The sequence below is a fragment of the Euleptes europaea genome, chromosome 10 (assembly GCF_029931775.1).
Source record: "Euleptes europaea isolate rEulEur1 chromosome 10, rEulEur1.hap1, whole genome shotgun sequence".
Taxonomy (NCBI): Eukaryota; Metazoa; Chordata; class Lepidosauria; order Squamata; family Sphaerodactylidae; genus Euleptes; species Euleptes europaea.
In genome coordinates, this window is record NC_079321.1 from 77079298 (window position 1) to 77096422 (window position 17125).

General features: G+C 43.1%; 1 protein-coding gene across 1 annotated transcript in view; it reads left to right on the forward strand.

Moving 5' to 3' along the window:
• Positions 1-17125, forward strand: part of LAMA2 (laminin subunit alpha 2) — a 599384-nt gene that overhangs the window by 467157 nt on the left and 115102 nt on the right. Inside the window, exons 36-38 of the mRNA XM_056856226.1 lie at positions 2399-2561; positions 9166-9376; positions 17008-17124. Of these exons, the coding sequence (XP_056712204.1) occupies positions 2399-2561; positions 9166-9376; positions 17008-17124 (491 nt within the window). The remainder of the gene's footprint in view (positions 1-2398; positions 2562-9165; positions 9377-17007; position 17125) is intronic.

Consider the following 17125-nt stretch of genomic DNA (forward strand, 5'->3'; position numbering starts at 1 on the left):
AATGGTGAACTTCTGCTTTATTATTGTTTATTTTCAAAGCAGTAAAAATTTCATTTGGGCAAAAACCCCATGTAGTGTTAGTATTCTGCCTGGTGAATTAAGAGTACATTTTTAATTTCTCAAAGTGGCTTTAAAAGTATATTAGTACTTGCTGTTAATGAACATCTCCCATTTACCATTTGCAAATAACTGCTAGCCATACCTGTGTTCTAAGACTGAGGCAGCTACCCTTGTACAGAGAATTTGATCCTGTGAACCTCAAAGTCCAGTGGAGAGCTATAATGAGAAGGTGGGGCGGGGGGTGGGGGGAAAGAGGCAGAACAAAAACAATAACAAGAGAGACAAAACAGTTGAAACCAAGTATATCCCAGATAGTTATGAGTAGAAACATGCTAAAAAAATTCAGCCTATACCAGATGACAAGAGCTGTTTACATCACCCTAATATCAATAAATGATAGCGTTTGTTTATCCATTTGAAGCCAGTGTAAGGATCTGTACTGTGTTCCACACTCTTTCCAGGTGACAGTTGACAGGGGTAGAGAAGAGATGCTAATGGTTTGTCCATACGAAGCAGCATTGCCAAATCTCCCAGCCTATTACACATAGAGCAATGAACTATTCTGCCTACTCTTTATTGTATTAATTGACTCTGCAATAACTTGTCCAGAAGGTTTTAATTCTTTAGTTCAAAGATTCAGTAGATCATCATACCAGACATACATTCCATTATCAAGAGTTCAAAATATATCTCACTAACATGTGAAATGGAAATACCTTAACGTTCAAATGTTTGCATTTACATGCATGTTGTTCAGAAACAAGGTATATCTACTTACCTATCTTCTTAGAGATGTAACTTCTAGAGATAGTAGGGAAGGGGCTAAACGCTGAAAAAATGACAACTGTAGCAACCCACAATCGAGTTTAGCATTTACTTACAGAGGAATTTTCGTAAAATTTATTTTTAAGCTGTGGAGAATATTAATTTAGCCATTAATTCTGAAGCCTGGAAAGACATTTGCAATGTTAGAAATAATTACTAAGCACAAGAGTTACACTCATACAAACTGGCTATTAGAATTTTCATGTTTTATTGTAACATCCTTTTTTGGTAATTTCCCTCTTAACCACTAGCTGACACACCTTTTGTGGTACAACATTTAGGCTGACTGACCTATTATTTACAATACTTATAATGCACTAACCATGCCCTGATTTATGTTTATTCTCATTCCTCCCTAATCAATGTCCAAGCAAATTTTTCAGTGTATCAAAAAATAAGGGTAGTGCTGCTTACAGCCTTTCAAAGTAATTCAAAATATTCCATTGAATATCTTTTTCAACATATATTTTATTTCCTGTCCTGCTCTAATCCCAGATTTGATTATCTTGTCATGCATACTGATGCATCAAAAGCATGTTACATTACAGATTTTCTGTGTATTAGCCTCTGCCTACCGGCTTGTTTCTTCCTCTACAGCCCTGTACACAGGAACGCATGGGGAGGAGAAGAGGGATCGTGTACATGGTTCCAGCTCCCAACTTCCACAGGTTCAGTTATGCACCTGATAGCGCTTTTCAGTTGTTCACCTGAACATATGGAGGACTGGAATAGGGTCCATGTGTGCACTCCTTCTCCCTCCTGCTTCTGTGCATTCAAGTAATGTGTTCAAGTGCTTGTGTCAGTCATAGACAGCACATGGCACATCATGGGTTGTATTGGAAATGAAACAAAATGTTGCCTAAACTCAATTTGGCAGAATTTAAAATTAATTTTTAGAATGTTTTAAATATTGTCAATCAATTTTAAATCAAAATAACTGTATACAGTTTTTAATTCTAATACTTTCACATCTTGCGTTTTGTTTTCTTTCCCAAATCCAAATTTTTTCCTGGATTTTTTAAGCTGCAGGTTCCCCCAGTTTTTTTCGCTGCCCTGCGAAGCCCTATCCTTCTCAGTGTTTTGACTCACATAAAATACAGTTGTTTGGTTGGGGGAAAGGGGAGAAAAGCCTTAATCTCAGGTGTGTCTGCAGATCCTGTGTAGCCTACCCTTGCCCTAAATACTGTGGGTTGGAACCAGAGGTTCAGTTCTGGTAATATTGGAGACTTCCTCCGATGTAAGAAACCTTCCAAAGGCAGAACATTCCCATACTGCTAATGCTAGACTGTTTGCTCCAAAGGAATGCTCTACCTTTACCAGAACAGAATCTTTGGACCCCAACAAGAGGTTTGTTGTTGTTGTTTTAGTTTAGTTACTGTACATGAGAATGGAATGCAATAAAAATAAACTTCCCCCCCATTTCTAACTGATCATTGGATTAATGGCTGCTTGACTTTCTACTATAAATTAATGGGCTCTTTTTGTTGACATATATTTTATACCCTTTCTGCAGCTGCAAATGAAACTGCTTTAAAACTGAATGAGACACTTGGAACCCCTGACAAGACCTTGGAGAAAAGTCTTCAGGAATTACAGAGTGATGTTGACAAAATGATGGCAGAGCTCAGAAGAAGAAAACTGCAAGTGCAAGAGGAAGCAGCCCAAGATGAATTAGAGTGAGTAGTATAAGTTGCCTTAAAAGAGTGAGTAGGGGGCCAAATGGAATGTTACAATCTGTGATTGGATCTCCTGACATTCTCTTTAATATTTGAAAGGGGTCTCCTTTGAACTGGAGCTATGGTTAGGCTTGCCAGGTCCCTCTTCACCACCGGCGGAAGATTTTTGGGGCGGAGCCTGAGGGAGGCAGGGTTTGGGGAGGGGAGGGACTTCAATGCCATAGAGTTCAAGTGACAAAGCAGCCATTTTTCTCCAGGTGATCTGATCTCTATCGGCTGGAGATCAGTTGAATTAGCAGGAGATCTCCTGCTACTACCTGGCATTTGGCAACCCTAGCCATGGTGCTTGATAACTCTCCCTTATCCCACCATGCATACAGTGTTTCCCCAATCAAAATCACTTTGGCAACTCAGGGTGTTACTCCAATTTGATTGTCTCTGTTTAATTGGGGGAAATAGCAATGGAGATAACACTTTGCGAGAGGTTGGAGTACGGGACCTTGGATACCTATTTTTATGAGGATGAGCATATCAGTGGAAATATTCTCAATAAAGATGTGCTGTGTGAATTTTATTAAAATAATTTTAGTTGCACACCCACTCACAGAACATCACACAGAACCCAATACATTCAAGAACAAGGAAATGAAAGGAACGAGGGGGTGGACATAAGAATATGAGGATATGGGGTGACGTATAGTTAACCAATCAGATGAGCAATGTCCAGACAGATGGCAGCTGTGTTGAAGGGGAGAGAGAGAGAGAAGATGGCCCACAAGCAAGTGAAGGTGCGTGCAGAGTCCAGGACACACATAAAAACCGGATGCCATTGGGGGTATATTTATACCCAGAAATGTATCCTGAGGAGTTATGATCTCATGGGAGCCAAACATTGCTAGGGACAAAAGTTTAATTACTCCTTGATTGGTTTAGATGTTTGAGTATGAAAGAATAGGAGGTAGAATCATGTTTGTTATTTTTCTATATTATGATGTCCTAACTGGGCCTTGGAATAAATGTTGGAATGATACATGAGGCTTCTAGGTAGTCCTTGGTAGCCATACCACTTTCTAGTACACCTTTTTCTCAAGCATGAAGCTTATTTATCAGCAGAGGGTGATGTAAGAAATTCAACCATATATTTACAGCCTTTTATGGGGAAGCTTCCAAATGACAAACAGACTGTAAGTCAAGTTATTTCCAGTACATTTGAATGTAATAGCTATCTAAAATATTTTGTGTTCATTGAGAAACATCAACCATCCTAAGTGTTGTCTGTCTTTCAGGTAAATAACCAGGTAGGTTTCTAGTAGTTTATAAAATTGACTTGTAGGTTTACAAATTTATTTTTTCTGTTTTTGAAGAATAAAGAAGTTAGTCATGCTTAGGGTTGTACAAATGTGCTATTTTAAATTGTGTTTAGTTTTTAGGGCACATTCCTATGGGGGGGCAAACTGGCTTAGGAGCCGACGTGAACCCATGCTGGCATAAGTACCCATTTATCCCATGATAATGGGCACTTACGTCGGCACGGGGGGTATTTCCACCAGCACCTGGGTGCTGCGGAGCTGTACTGGTCAGTGCCACCAGTGCATCCTCCCGCTGGCGTCCATCCAGGACATGTTCCCGCGCCAGCGTCCTGGGAGATGTTCCTGGGGGTGGAGCAGCCTTTAGGCAGCTTCCTAGCCCCTTTTGCCTTGGGAACACCCCCTCCCATGGCAGCGTGGCTACGCCACCTTTTTGGGTGGCATAGCCCTGTATGACGCACCCTCTTTACTCTTAGTCCCCACTCCCTCAGCCTGCACTATGTATGCTGAGGGAAAGCATTAGCCAGAGTGTATTGTGAGGAGGTTGTTTTTTCTTCCTCCTCCAGTTCCCACCAGATTTTACCTCAGAGAGAAATTTGACACAAGGGGCTTCGTAACGTTAACCAACAAAACAGGGAAATTTATTAAACAGGATTTACAGGATGGATTTTTGAGGAAAAGGCTAAATTGGAGGGAAAACACAAAACCACGTATATACACACAAAAAATTCCTTCAGAGAGAAATCTGAGTTTAGATTTAGCTTAGTTGTTACTCAAGTTGTCTTTAGCTTAGATGTTTTCTCAGGTTAAGTTCCTTCAGTTCTTAATTTACGCGCTAAGTTCTGTTCCTCCGAACTCTCACAGACTCAGTTTCACAGACTCTCAGTTCTGATCCCCAGAACCCCCTTTAGGTGCTGTCCCTCTGCCGCCCAGCTATCGGGGAAGGGAGAGACCTCTCAGCCTCTGTCCCCCAGCGAAACGCAGAAGTATGGTGATTCCCCCTTGAATCACTCTTCCCGTTCTCACTAAGATAAACCCCACCTCTGTGGCGGTTATGTCTCCAACAACGCCCTGTGTTTGGAATAGCTTCTTTCAAGCCTACTCCCTCCTAGTGACTTGAGAAAGGGCCCTTTCCCCTCCCTGTCTCCCTCTGTCACTACACAGGATTTGGTCTCCACCAGCCTAGGCCAGAACATGACCCCTCAGGATCTCCGAGAGATAGACACGCTTAGTCCAGTTACCAAGCTCAGAATGCCTTCCTCTCCCTCGGAGCTCAGAGGGTCCGCTTTTTGGCTCTTGGTCTCTCAGCTTCTGCTGCAGATTAACCCCTTGTCCATCACACCCTGCTAATGTCCATGGGGCTTTTTTGCCCTTTTTTTTTTAATTTAAAAGTGTTTTTTTCTTCTCTGTGGCAGCCAGGAATCCACTTTGGCAGTGGCATGGCTGTGCCACTCCCAGCCTCTGTGTAACCTTCCCCCCTCAGGAATGGGCTGTTAGTTCTGAATGTTTTTGACCTATTTCTTTGCTACCTTTTCTTGGTCCCCCCCCCCACATTATACTGCCATTTTTTTAGATTTTCACATCATTTATGTAATATACCCTATTTTACACCATTTTTAGATATGTAAACTAGGCATCCATTGTAATGTAAATGTTGCTATCAAATTTTGTTTTTGGTTAGGAGAAAGACAACCACAACTTTGTGCCACGTACCAAAACTGCAGCTTTCAAACTGAACCAAAATAGTTTAGAAATTTGGCAACATCTCTAATACTGTTCAATTTTTTTCAAATAGGGAAAAGATGTCAAGTAAAAGGGAGCAACATGAATTAGTAGTAATGATGGGGGGTAAAGGAAATGTGGATTTCTGAAGAATTGACTTGATATTTAGAAATCTTCCTTTAAAAACTGAGAAAGAATTTCTGATTCATTACAATTCTCTATGGATTTTTTTCCAAGGGTTATTTCATATAGGAACATTTCATTTAGCTCTCTGTATTTCTGTACCTAAATAAATAAATGACAGAATGCTTCAATGTTTGAAATTGAACAAAAACTAAGTTAAAATCCAGTTTTATAAATCACTAACTTATTATATTTTCAAATCAAACTTTATAACTCTAAAATATTACAGCTAACAAATGCCAGTGCTAATAAATTCCTATCTATAGATGACTGTATAGAGGTTTTGCTCTCTTATTTTATAGACGTGCACATGAAAGAACATAGATCTAATGTGAAAGTCTGTGTTTCAAAGACTGTACTACTGTCGTTGATCATGCTGGCATCACAAAAACACCCAAACAGATAATAAGATAAGCAGAGCAATGAAGCCTTTTGATACACAAAGAATAGTAGACAGAGATAAACACAGAAAATTAGGGATATGTTTTACCTTTAGGGTAAGATACAATTGGTACTATCCTCCAACATAAGAACATGGCCTTGTTTGAGTGAAGAAGCTAGAGCAGCCCAGTTTAGTCCAGTATCATCAGAGCTTGAGACATTGGTAGATCGATGCTGGATACAGGAAAAGTTAGTTTAAGACGGTGTCAGGCCTCAGCAAGTCGATGCGTTCCAGGCAATAACTTTCCTCCAGCCGAAGCAGCGAGTTAAAAGTTTATTTCAGAAGAACAGCGATTTCAGCAGGTCAAAGACTTAAGGCTAGCATACAGGTATGGGGAATACAGAGACATATATAGGGTGGATACAACAGGGTTGATTGGATTATTGGAGAAAAAAGGCACAATACTGAAGCAAACTACCGGTAACGACTTGAGCAAAAAGTATTCAGAGTAAAATGCGTGCGTTAAGTGGCTGATCTTCCCGGGCTCCCAGTATTGTTTTGCGGGACCTGGTATCAGCTCAGCCATTACCGGGGCGGGTCTCCATTGAGCTGCAGATCTTGGGCAGGAGACCAGGTGCAAACGGAGAGGGACGGAGTGCAAAAGGACCCCATTTTGTCCGTGGGGAAAACCATCTTGTTTCTCTCTGGGGCCAGCGGAGAGCCTATCTGACCGACGGAAGGTGGGCAGAGATCCCTGTCTACCAATTCCCATTAAAACAGAGACACCAGCTGTGCAACAATCCAAACCACAATATTCAAAAACCAGTGGGTGAACATTTCAACCTTCCAGGACATTCTGTTGCAGATTTAAGAGTAGCAGTTCTCTTACAAAGGAATTTTAAAGGGAGATTGGAAAGAGAAACTGCTGAATTACAGTTGATATTCAAACTAAAGTCAATGCATTTACCTGGGCTGAATAAAGACCTTGCATTCATGGCCCATTACCAATGCTGATTTCTCCACACCCATATCTCCCCTGGACATCACAGACTCTTCTGCATATCACACCTAATCCCATCAAGCCTGCTATTCACATTTACATACTGTTCCTCTACTTAAAGACCGATGGATTCACATTCTAGCTGTATCTGAAGAAGTGAGCTGTGGCTCACGAAAGCTCATACCCTACCAGAAAATATTTTTGTTAGTCTTTAAGGTGCTACTGGACTCTTGCCCTTTTTGACTACTGCAAACAGACTAACACGGCTACCCACTGTGAACAATCCAAACATTATTGAACACATCGGGAATGGAGTCCTCAACGAAAATCAAATGAACACAGTTATGAACACCCTTGTTCTATCAAGACTTCTTTCTGTGCCTCTGAAAACTGCACTGAAAGACCCAGAATCACAGGTAGACATGTCCCTACCACTACATGCACTGTCCATTAACTGTAATAGTGCAGGAGCCAGGTTAGAACAAGGCAGCTGATCAACTACATATTGTGGGTTTTAAAATTATAGAAGTGCTCATCCATAGACGAATCCCTCCATCGCACCAGATGCCTCAGGATTATCCCTGCCTAACCTAAGCCACCTGCCCTATCCCTGCTAAAACGTATGGCCTAAATAGTCAGAGACTTGGTATTATCACAATTACTCATACATTATCATTATAATTACCACCATCCTAAACATGACGGATCACGCAAAAAATAGCTCTGCCCCCTTTGTCAATCGGAGGAAAGCTCCAAAAATTCCTGCTTGGCCCCAAATGGCAACTGGCTAATCCCATGATATTCTAGGGTGGGTGGATCAGCACCAAAAGCTGGCACATGAGGGTGATGCCGCAAATACAAAACATCTGCCTGCTGCTGCCCCCATTGGCTAGCTGTTTCACCCCCCAGCCAAACTGGCCTCAAACTTCATTTGAAGCTGGACTGGGGCAAATCAATCCATGGCACAATGGCTATGAATGCCTCTTGCCCAAGTACTCCAAATAAAGACTCCCCCCCCTTAATCAGCAAGAAATATCAGGTAAAAAAAGGCTTCCACAGTTTCTGTTCTCTGTTTTGTTTTCTGTTCTGTTTTTAATACCTCCTCCATCAATATAAGCTTGTAAGTGAGTGCAGGGAGGGGAGACAAAAGCCTCTAATAACAGTTGGGAGGGGTTAAGTTCTGTTGAACTTTTAAAAAACCCTAGCTATCAATTGGAGGGGGGAAGGATGGGGGGTAATGTAAGAAGGAACATCCATGGACGCCCAATGAGGGAGCAATACACACCCTTAACAAACAACTCAATAAACTCACCCTTCCACTCACACACCCTCACATTAATCCTACCAACAGGCTATACCTTAAATGATGGGCAAACCAGATCACCTTCAAGTGAAAGGAGCTCCTGCAGGCTCCTAACACCCTCGGTAGCAGGCAGCAAAAGCTGATATGTGGGGGTGATGCAGTAAATAAATAGCTTCTGCCTGCTGCCCCCCCCCCATAGGCTGACTGTTTCACCACCCAGCCATGCTGGCTTCAAGTTTCACTTGAAGCTGGACTGGGGCAAATCAATCCATGGGCACAATGGCTGTGAATGCTTTGTTTTCTATGTGACGGAAGTATGCATCAATTTGCAAGAGGGTACCACATAACTTACTGTTAAAGCACTGAAGTCACAGAGGTACACACCTTCTGTAAAGAGAACCTCCCTACCCAAAAAAAAGAAGTGAAAGGTTTCTAATTTGAGGAGCCACAGTAGAGTAGGAGAGAGGCTACTTCTGAGTGCCTGAAGTTTGAGAATTTTAATGGAATGTCTCCAGAAGAAATCATCTTAAGTAGGGAGAAATCAAACTATTAATGGGACAGATCTTTCAGAACTTTGATCATCCCTACTGTTTTGTGATGTGTTCTAATAATCTGTAAACTGGACCTGTGTCCATTTTTAATGGATATTATGAACACTTGAAATAAAGAATGTGAAGGATATTAAAATAGTTTCTGTTGTGTTACAGAGAAGCAGAAGCCCTCTTGAAGAGAGTGAGTAAATTGTTTGGAGAGCCTAGGAAGAAAACAGAAGAGCTCAAAAATGAAGTCAGAGACAAGCTGGCAGACTACCAAGACAAAGCTGATGATGCTTTGGACCTGCTGAGAGAAGCAACCAGTAAAATTAGAGAGGCAGATAGATTGTCTGCAATCAACCAAAGAAACATAACAGCAGTGGATGTAAGTGAATAATCAGCACTTTTCCAGTTTTTCTTCCTATTTGCCTAAAAGGAAGACTATGGGGTTTTTTCCATATGTACATTCAAGAAAAAGAGGGGGCTATGTTAAGTGTATATACAAGTTATTGTTATGGGCACTTCTCTGTATATCTCCCCCCTTTTAAGGGGAATTGTCTTATGTGCATTATTATCTTCCTTTCCGATAAATACGGGTAATAGTCAGAGTGGGTGTACAATTAACCATGGATAAAATATAGTTTTATTCTCTTTGTTTTCTCTGGGCATCAAACATATCGGAATATTCAAACCTGCACAGATTATCATTAGGAAATTTCTAGAGCTAAGTTTAATTTTTTTCTGTCGTTGACTCTACCAATTTTAAGATCCAAGACAGAGTACTTATTCCCCAAGTTGGTGGAGGCATGCCTTGTTGCTCAATTCTTCATTGACAGCAGCAGCATTGTGAAGGGTCTTCTCAATCAGATTTTGTAAGCTAAGCTCTTGGATCTTTGCTTTCTGATCTCGGACTATTTGGGGTTTTTTTTCCTTTTGGTTTTCCCTTTTGGCTTGGTTTTTGATCAGCTGTTTTCACTATTTTGGTCCTGAACTCAGGGCTGTTTCGCTCATTACATTTTCGCTTGTTATATTGCCATGTTAGGTCAGGTTTTTTTTTCTTTCACATTCTGCATCTGTCTGGCTCCATCCGTGGGTTAGTTCAGGCTCTCTTCATGTTTCCCCCTGGTTTTCCCCAGGCACTTATATGGCAACCTCTGAAAATCCATGCCCCCTGTTATGCACTGCAAGGACCATGCCCCTACCTTTTGTTCTCTCCCCCCTCCCCCCTCCCCCCTCCCTCCTCCCCCCTTGTGTGAGTGTGTGTGTAAAGTGCCATCAAGTCAAAGCTGACTTATGGCAACCCAAGGAACGGGCTTTCAAGGCAAGTGATTAAGCAGAGGTGGTTTGCCATCGCCTTTCTCTGCAAAGTCTTCCTTGGAAGTCTCCCTTCCAAGTACTGACCCTGCTTAGCTTCTGAGATCTGACAAGATCAGGCTGCTTTCCCTCCGGCCTCCATCCCCTTATCTCTAAATTTCCCCCTGCTGTTTGGGGTGGAGGGAAATTCACAAAGCGCTAGTAAATGATAGTAGGTAGGCTACGAAGTATTAACAATCAGACTTTCATTTATGCTGTAGTGGTTTTCCCCCAAGTGAAGCAACACTGGCTGTTAATGCATGGCTAGGAAGTCATTGGTTTGTCCCTCTCATGTCTCACACTTTTCTATCCCGAGATAAAAAATTGAATGCATGGGGAACACCACCCTGCATCAATCCCGCAAAAGATCAGGGAGGAATGTACCCATGTCAGCTCTGTGGGATAGTAGGGGAGTGGTCATCATTTTCGTCACTGCTTTGTGATTGGCTGATGTCGGTTAAGAGTTGATCTAACACTGTGGGTTTTTTTTAATTAATACCAGCATGCCGATATATTGTCGTATCAGCATTAAATTTCCTAGGTTGTAGACCTCCCCCCTCCTCTCAGATATGTCTTTGCTCTCTAGGTTTGCAAAATAAAAACAGCGAGGCGGGTGGGTGGGCGCTGGTTCCCCTGGGCAGTAAAAGAGCTCCGATGGCAGGGGGTGGGGGAGGGAGAAAAAACGTTTAGCTCTAGAAGTTTATAAGCAATACTGTGTGCAGACGCACGTATTTCCACCAAGTGACCACTCAGAAAACACCAATTACAGGTAAGGTGCCTCCCATGCCCTTTTGGAATGCCGCTTTTACGAGGAACTTCGATCGCACTATATTTCCCCCCTTTTAATATACAAATCCAATGCCTCTGTGACTGACATAATGCCTTTTTTACTAAGTGATAGGGACCCCAAGGCTACATTGTCAGGGGCAAGATTTGTTTCAGTCCTTATATCCCTCCAACACTAGATATATGCTGCTCAAGATCAATTGATCAAGGAGCTTCTAAGGGATAAAAGGAAAGGAAAGGTGCCTCTTCTCATCTTTCTCTGACAATCATAATTTTTTCTCCCAAATTGCAAAGACAATTTAGTGCTATTCTGACAAATTAATTGACACACTGTTTTAATTCTTGGTTGGGGAATAATTATATCTGTGAAACTCCTATAAGTGTTAGAAATGAAATGGAATGATGAATAAATTTTACTCTACTGAATATTACACAATAAGCATATGAAAGAGATAGAAGCAAACCTAAATGTTAGTAACATAGTATAGTAAATAAACCAAACAGCCTAATGCATAGTTCCAGGTAACCACAGTCAGATAAGCCACCCACTAAGACCACAGGACCAGAAAACTAAGGGCTCATTAATAGGAGGTGGATATGAGGGTCACAGAAGAGCCCATCAGTGAAACCTGCCCTTTTCCAGGGATCCCAGAGCCCCTGGAGTGGAGATGGAGAGCCAAATAATCCATCATAAGGTTTTGCAGGATGATAGCTGTAAGTACCTGAGGATTCCAGCCCTGGTGACAGCTGTAAGCACCCACCTTCATAAATATCCTCAGCCCTACCTGGGTGATTGTGGGTTCACAGTTCAACCAGCTCTCGTCATTGCATGCCATGACTTTGGGTTGGTTTGACTTCTGCCTGCCTTGCCTCTGGTCTGCTTATGCTCAAAGAGCTCTGACCTTCTCAAAGACCAACCTGGACAGATTGATCCTACCACACTGCAGATGGAGGACCTTGCAGCTGAAAACAAAGCACTACAGGCTCAAGTGTCCCAGCTAACTGCAGCTGCGGCTATGCTGCTGCAGCAGCAGCAGCTATAGGACCCATTCTGCCCCCACCCCATCCTGGTAAATGCCTGGTGAGCCCCCCTGAAAAACTTGGGGGTTACCCTGATGAGTTTCCTGGGTTCCTTGAAGAATGCCATGGAGCTCTAGCCATGAGACTTCCCCAATGACTGAATCAAGGTATGCTTTGTGCTCAATTTGTTGAAGGGGAAGGAATCCAGATGGGCTACCCCACTCCTTCTGGAATGTGAACTGATGTTGGATGATTTCAGCCTGTTCAGGGCCCACCTGACCACTGCCTTTACAGAACCCCAGAAGACAGAAATGGCCAACTAGCAGATCTATTGGTTGAAGCAGGGGAGAGTATCTACTAGCAGATCTATTGGTTGAAGCAGGGGAGAGGATTGGTGGCAGACTGTGTTATAGACATTTAGCTGCAGACCCAGACCCTCACCTGGAAAAATGCAGCATTGATGGACCAATTTCCAACAAGGTCTAGGTTGATCAACGATCCACATTGCAGGACCTACTTACTCTGAGGTTTGATGGGGGCCTGGAAACCTGCCAACATGCCCAGGGGTGTCCCATGCCCTGATCTTAAGTGACCATTTCCAGATCTAGTTCCCTGCAGTCCGGTGATCTCTACATCCTGGATCCCAAGTACAGGGATTTCAGTGAACGGATGCAGTTATGGGGCCTCTCCTCACCTGACACCTGAGGAAAAAGAGCAGATGCCAAGCAGTCGAATGCCTGTATTGTGTGAGGTTTGGGCACAATCCCACACAGTGCCCTCAGAAGTGATCTGTCTTGGGTCCAGGAAACACTGGGTCCCAAGCCCTGAGGAATCATTTGGCTGAAGCACCCTTCCAGATCCCCTACCAACTCTAGGTGGCTCCCTGGACCCCTGCTTAGCCCTGTGATCCTCAACTTGCCTGACCATCACATGATGCAAGCCCAGGCCCTTGTGGACTTGGGTGACTCTAGCTATTTCATGGACCTGTCCTTTGCAGCTCACCATCAGCTCCTCTTGTGCACCAAGGTGACCCCTCTGTTGGTGGAGGCCATAGGTAGTCACCTCTGGGCCTTGGGACCTGTTACCCAAAAGATGGTACCCCTGTCCTTCTGGAGAAGTTTTCTGCTTTAACGTTGTATCATCACAACATTTTCCACTGGTCTTGGGGATATCCTGGATGGTCAAATACAATGTCAACATCAGCTGGACACTTTGAACTCTCAACTTCCAATCTCCAGTATGCCCTAACAGACCAACCCTAGTTGGTCAATCGAAACTCCACCTCCAGTACTTCCCAATTCCTTGAGAAATATATGGAGCTTCTGAATGTGTTTGGGGTCAAAGAAGCAGATCAACTCTTGCCTCATCACCCTATGATTGAGCCATTGATTTGAAACCCAGAGCCCCCTGACTGTAGGTTGGTTGTACTCTTTTGTTAGAACTCAGGTTAACCACTTTCTGACCAATAACCTTTAGTGGAGGTTTATACATGTGTCCTCGTCCCCCACCACTGCCCCAGTTCTCTTTGTGAAAAAGAAGTGCAATAATTGCAATTATTGCAATAACAGTGGGCACTGAACAAGATCACCATCAAGAGCCATTACCCTTGACTCTAATCCCTGAGTTGTTAGAATAGCTCTGGGGAGTGTCCATTTACCCTGAATTGGATCTCTGAAGAGCATACAACTTGTTCCGCATCTAATTGAGTTAAGAATGGAAAATGCTGTTTTGCACCTATTATGGCCAATATGAGTATCTGGCCATGTTCTTTGGACTAACACATCCTCTAGCATTTCATGGATAACATCCTCTGTGACCTATTTGACCAATATGTCATAATATAGACTTCTACCTGCCCACTTGGACTTCTGCTCACCTTGACTCCTGCCTGCCTGTCTTGCCTCTGGTCAGCATGTGCTAAAATACATTGATCTGCTCAAAGAGCAGCCTGGACAACCCCATGTGATGCTAATTAATCTTCACTATTAGTGTATCTGTACTTTCAGCTCTTTTTCACTCCAAGCAAGCAATTAAATGGGCATATGTAAATTCAGATTATAAATCAAGCTACCACATATCTTTGTAGTTAGTAACTGGTATAAAGAATTTGCCTTGATTTCATTTTAATTATAAAGTCTTGAAAGCACATTATACTGTTCATTAACAAGTGCTTAGCCATGACAGAAAGAACAAAGTCAACCTTCAATGAAGACAAATGTTTCCGTTTCTTGTTTGTGTCTTAGTCAGTTTGTGCTGGAAGGCAATTATTCGTTTTAGTTTTCATAAGCTATTTAAAGGCTTGATGGATCACTTGCCCCATTCTTAAAGCGCATTCCTGAGCTGATGGCGGCCGGCGACGCTGCTGTGGCGCCTGCAAAGCCACTCCACGGCTGCCAGCAGCTCAAAAAAAGCCTTTGAAAGGCTTTTTTCCTCTTAAAATGGGGCTTTTTGCCCCATTGAGAAAAGTGAGGCTGTGCCTGCTAAAAAGCAGGTGCAGCCTCGCTCGTCTCGCTGCCAGCGTAACCGGGGCAAAAGGGGGCATGAGGCTGCCGAATGGCAGCTCCTCCCCCAGCCCACCCGGGGAACGCCTCCTGGGATGCCGGGATGCCCCCTGGAATGCTGCCGTGGGCCTTTGAGCTTGTGGGACGCCGGCAGAAGGCCCCACTGGTGTCCTGGGGCGGCACTGCCATGGCAGCGCCCAGAGACTAGCGTCCGGGCCTCCCCACAGGCGTTGGGGCCACTAATGCTGGCACGGCCACTTCCTGGCCAACTAAGGGCTTTTTCACCCCCAAAGGTCAGGAATGAGCTGCTAAGGTAACTCTGATTTTTCTGTTTCATTTCAAAGTAAAATGGAAGATTCTAAAGAATGAAAATGGTTTCTTCTCTGCATATGTTTATGACATACCACCGTGTGTTTTGCAGGTTTACCCTTCAGCCAAATTTGGAAAATTATTTTTGCTTTTTATTTGTGTAACAATATCACTATCCTTTTGTCAGCCTTTTGTAAACATTAATCTCTTAAATTAGGGGTCAAACCACATCTGGGATTCAATAAATGGAAATCCAGACATGTGATTTGGCCTGAAAAAGCAACTGGGGGAGGCAAAGCCCCAATAGGAGAGGGAAAAGATGCAATAGTGATAATTGGGGTTTGTTTGCTTGTTTTCATCTCACTGGGGATTAAAGCAACCAGGAAGGGTCACTTTTGATCAGAGAAATGGTTTACCAGGAATGTGTATCAGGAATGAACACCCCCTATTATGGTCCCTATCAATATTGGGGGCACCCATTTTGACCCCAAACTCCATTCATGGTAGTCGAGCATCACATATCATTTGGTCCGTATAAGTATGTTTCGCTGAGGTTTCCCCCCACCCAAACTAACCTGTACATATATAGCAGCCATTCTTTGTTCATAGTTCTGTTTCTGTACCCATACTCAAGATATAAACATGGCCATGGACTTAACGGAGGCCACCATTGTGGCCAGACAACCACAGCTCTGTGTGGAAATGGAGCTGAAGCAGATGGATGTGTCTCTCGCCTGCATGCCGGTCAGGGCCAATCTCCTGCCCCTCAGCAGGGAACCTATTACTGCTGCTACAGGGCAGGCAGCTTTCGGGGGTGGGGGTGGAAACATGACACAGGTATGCCTGTGTCGCTCTCACCCCTTCCTTACTTAAGGCCCCTTCGCTCGGCCATGTGGCCTTGCATGCTTGCACAGCGGTCCCTCCCTCCTACCCTGTGTTCAGTGCTTTGTTTGCTGTTCTTAGGCAGTTTTTGGCCTTGGGCCAGATCTATTTAGGGGGAGGCTGCACCTGTGTGCCTGCCTTTCTTATTTGGGGACCCCATAAGGGGTCTTGGGGTTGAGTCCTACTGTGGATGCCCAGCTCGGGGGTTGTCACAGACTCCACTCCCAAGTGGCGAAGGTACCACTTAGAGGTCTGTGCCCTAGTGGAACCATGGGTTCGCCACTCTGTTTTGCTCCCAACACGGGTTGGGGATCCTTCATTGGCTGACCGGGTGGTCAACCAATGCCTGGATCCATGCTCTATATACTTTGACAATGCTCCATCTGCTGTAATCAATAAAAATGTGGCCTTTGTAAAGCCATTTCATTGTGTTATTGTACTCATTTCTTCTACCGTTTCCACTATGGTGCTAATCCTGCCCTTGGGACTGCAAATATCACTCATACCTATCACACATTCACCATTCATGTCACCTATACACATTTTTGTATATAGAAAATTTATCTTAGAAATCACACATACCTAGCACTCCATGAACAGATGCAGCCTTATCTGTCACCATACTGTTCATCTTTTCCATCTTTTGTTCATTCTATTCCTGGATCCTTTTGCAGTGACAATTTAATTCTTTAGAAGTCCAGATGTTTGTGTGCATGACATGGCACGTCAGCAGGAAAGTCAATAGCAGAAGGAATCTCAAAGATTGTTGCCCATGTTTACCTAAGGGGTCTTCCCACTTTTATGTCTCTGGGGATAAATTAGCATAACTAGCTGTAGAAAGTATCTGACAAAGGGAGCATTGACTTTCAAAACCTTGAAAATCATGTTAGTCTCTGAGGTGCTACGGACTTGAATCTAGCTCTTCTACTGCAGACCAACACGGCCACCCTCCTGAAACTACCTGTTGAGAGGCTACGCTTGTTCTTTCATTTGGGCCATCATCATCCATTTTTCTAACTGATGGCAAGCTCTTTAAAATGGGTGTTGTTGATGATCAAAATAGACAACAATGAAGTTTTGTTAAAAATGAAATCACATATGCAAACAAATTACATGCATTTGAAATATTTTTTCAAAAATATTTTTGAAATAATATAATTTATAGAAAAAGAAACAAGTTGTAGAAGATGGAAGACAGGAGGCTGAAAATACTATAAAAGAAGGGAATGACATCCTTAATGAGGCTAATAACCTTGCAAATGGAATCAATTTAGCCATAGAGG